Here is a 1,652-nt window from a genome sequence, read left to right as displayed (position 1 = left end):
GCCGCCGCTCCGGTTCGCCGGCGCGGAGGGTCCCGCGCGCCCCGGTCGGGCACCCGGCGGCACGCTCCCACCGCCRCCGCCCTCTCTCCCCGCAGTGATGAACGGGAGCAGCCACTCGCCCACGGCCATCAACGGCGCTCCGTCCACCCCCAACGGCTTCAGCAACGGGCCGGCCACCTCCTCCACCGCCTCCCTCTCCAACCACCAGCTGCCGCCGGCCTGCGGCGCCCGCCAGCTCAGCAAGCTCAAGCGCTTCCTCACCACGCTGCAGCAGTTCGGCAACGACATCTCGCCCGAGATCGGGGAGCGGGTGCGCACGCTGGTCCTGGGGCTCGTGGTAGGTTCCCGCTGCTGACCTGGGAGAGGGCCCCGCCGGCGCCGACCTGCCCTCGGCTCGGGCGCTGCTCCTCGCCGCCCCCCGGCTCTGCCCGGCCCGGGGCAGGGTTAGCGGGTCCCGGCCGCTGGCACCGCCGCAAAGCCCGCAGGGGCTCCCTGCATTGCACGGGGAAAGCGTCCCCCCTTGCAGGCAAGGCTGGGGGCGTTCCGGGCATCTCTTGCTAGCTGAGGAAGGTCTCGGCGCGGGCAGCGGCACCGGGCTGGGATCCCCCCGGCGAAAACGCACCCTTTAGGCTGGCGGTGCCCGGCAGAGGGGCGGGAGGGGGCAGCGGGGGCTGCGCAGAGCCGGGGGCGGTGGCGGGGGCAGCGCGCTGAGCCCGGGCCGTCCCCGCAGAACTCCACGCTCACCATCGAGGAGTTTCACGCCAAGCTCCAGGAGGCCACCAACTTCCCGCTGCGGCCCTTCGTCATCCCCTTCCTCAAGGTGGGTGCCCCGTGCGTGGGTGCCCTGCGCCCGGGTGCGTGCCGGCGGCTCGCTGCCGTCCCCCGGCACGTGCGTGAGGCCCAGGTGCCGGCGGAGTTGTTTGCAATAAAGCGAGGGGTTGGGCCCACCTGGAAACCATTTGCGATTCATTAAAAATCCCCTTATTTTCCCTTTAATTTCGTGCTGACTCTGCACTGCCACCCTGCTCCGGAGGGATGTGCYGACCGCTGGCATTCCTGGCAGCGCCGGCGGCAGCAGATGTTCAGGCCTGGCATCGCCCGCCCTTCCCTAGCGGAGGGATAACAAAAACCTGCCCCGGCCCCGGCCCACCTCTGCACCTCCCGTCTCGCGGTGCCCAGCCGCAGGCTCCGGCGTGCAAGCGGACGCCCAAGCGCGCCGCTCCTCCTTGCAGAGAGCGGCCCCGCGGCCGGGTCTGCCGGCAGCACCGGTGCCTGCCGCCGGCTTTCCACGGGGCTCGCGGCTGGGGACGGGCTGGAAAGCCGGCACGGCCGAGTGAGCGCGGCATTCCCGCGGCCGGGGCAGCCCGGCACGGCGCTCGGCGCGCCGCCGCCGGCCCTGGCACCCTGCTCCCAGCTGTTTCCACCTAGGGCTCCAGATGCTTCTCATTACCGTAACTGCAGCCAGCCGGGCTCAGCGTGTTTCCCAGGCTCGGGGGCTTTTTGGTTTCGGGGCTCGTCGCCCCGGCGGGGCGGGGGGGCCGCCCGGCGCTCCGCAGCGTGCATCTCCGCCTTGCACGCTAACGTGTCCAACAGATGGGGATTTGGCGGCGGGTCAGCTGCCTAAATAGAAAAGCAGAGCTGGCAGCCAAAGC

The 1,652-nt window shown here is 71.8% G+C and overlaps 1 protein-coding gene across 2 annotated transcripts in view; it reads left to right on the top strand.

Moving 5' to 3' along the window:
- The window catches only part of LOC146586389 (transcriptional corepressor CBFA2T3-like), a 22,000-nt gene extending 20,354 nt beyond the window's left edge, over window positions 1-1,646 (top strand). For both annotated transcript variants that reach the window (XM_085321400.1, XM_085321399.1), the window contains exons 3-4: window positions 96-337; window positions 731-1,646. In XM_085321400.1, coding sequence (XP_085177526.1) covers window positions 96-337; window positions 731-973 — 485 coding nt within the window. In that variant the 3' untranslated portion in view covers window positions 974-1,646. The remainder of the gene's footprint in view (window positions 1-95; window positions 338-730) is intronic.
- Window positions 1,647-1,652: the final 6 nt, after the last annotated feature.

The sequence above is a fragment of the Rhea americana genome, unplaced genomic scaffold, assembly GCF_003343005.1.
Source record: "Rhea americana isolate MKP2758 unplaced genomic scaffold, rheAme1 scaffold_691, whole genome shotgun sequence".
Taxonomy (NCBI): Eukaryota; Metazoa; Chordata; class Aves; order Rheiformes; family Rheidae; genus Rhea; species Rhea americana.
This window is presented reverse-complemented; position numbering and strand designations above follow the sequence as displayed.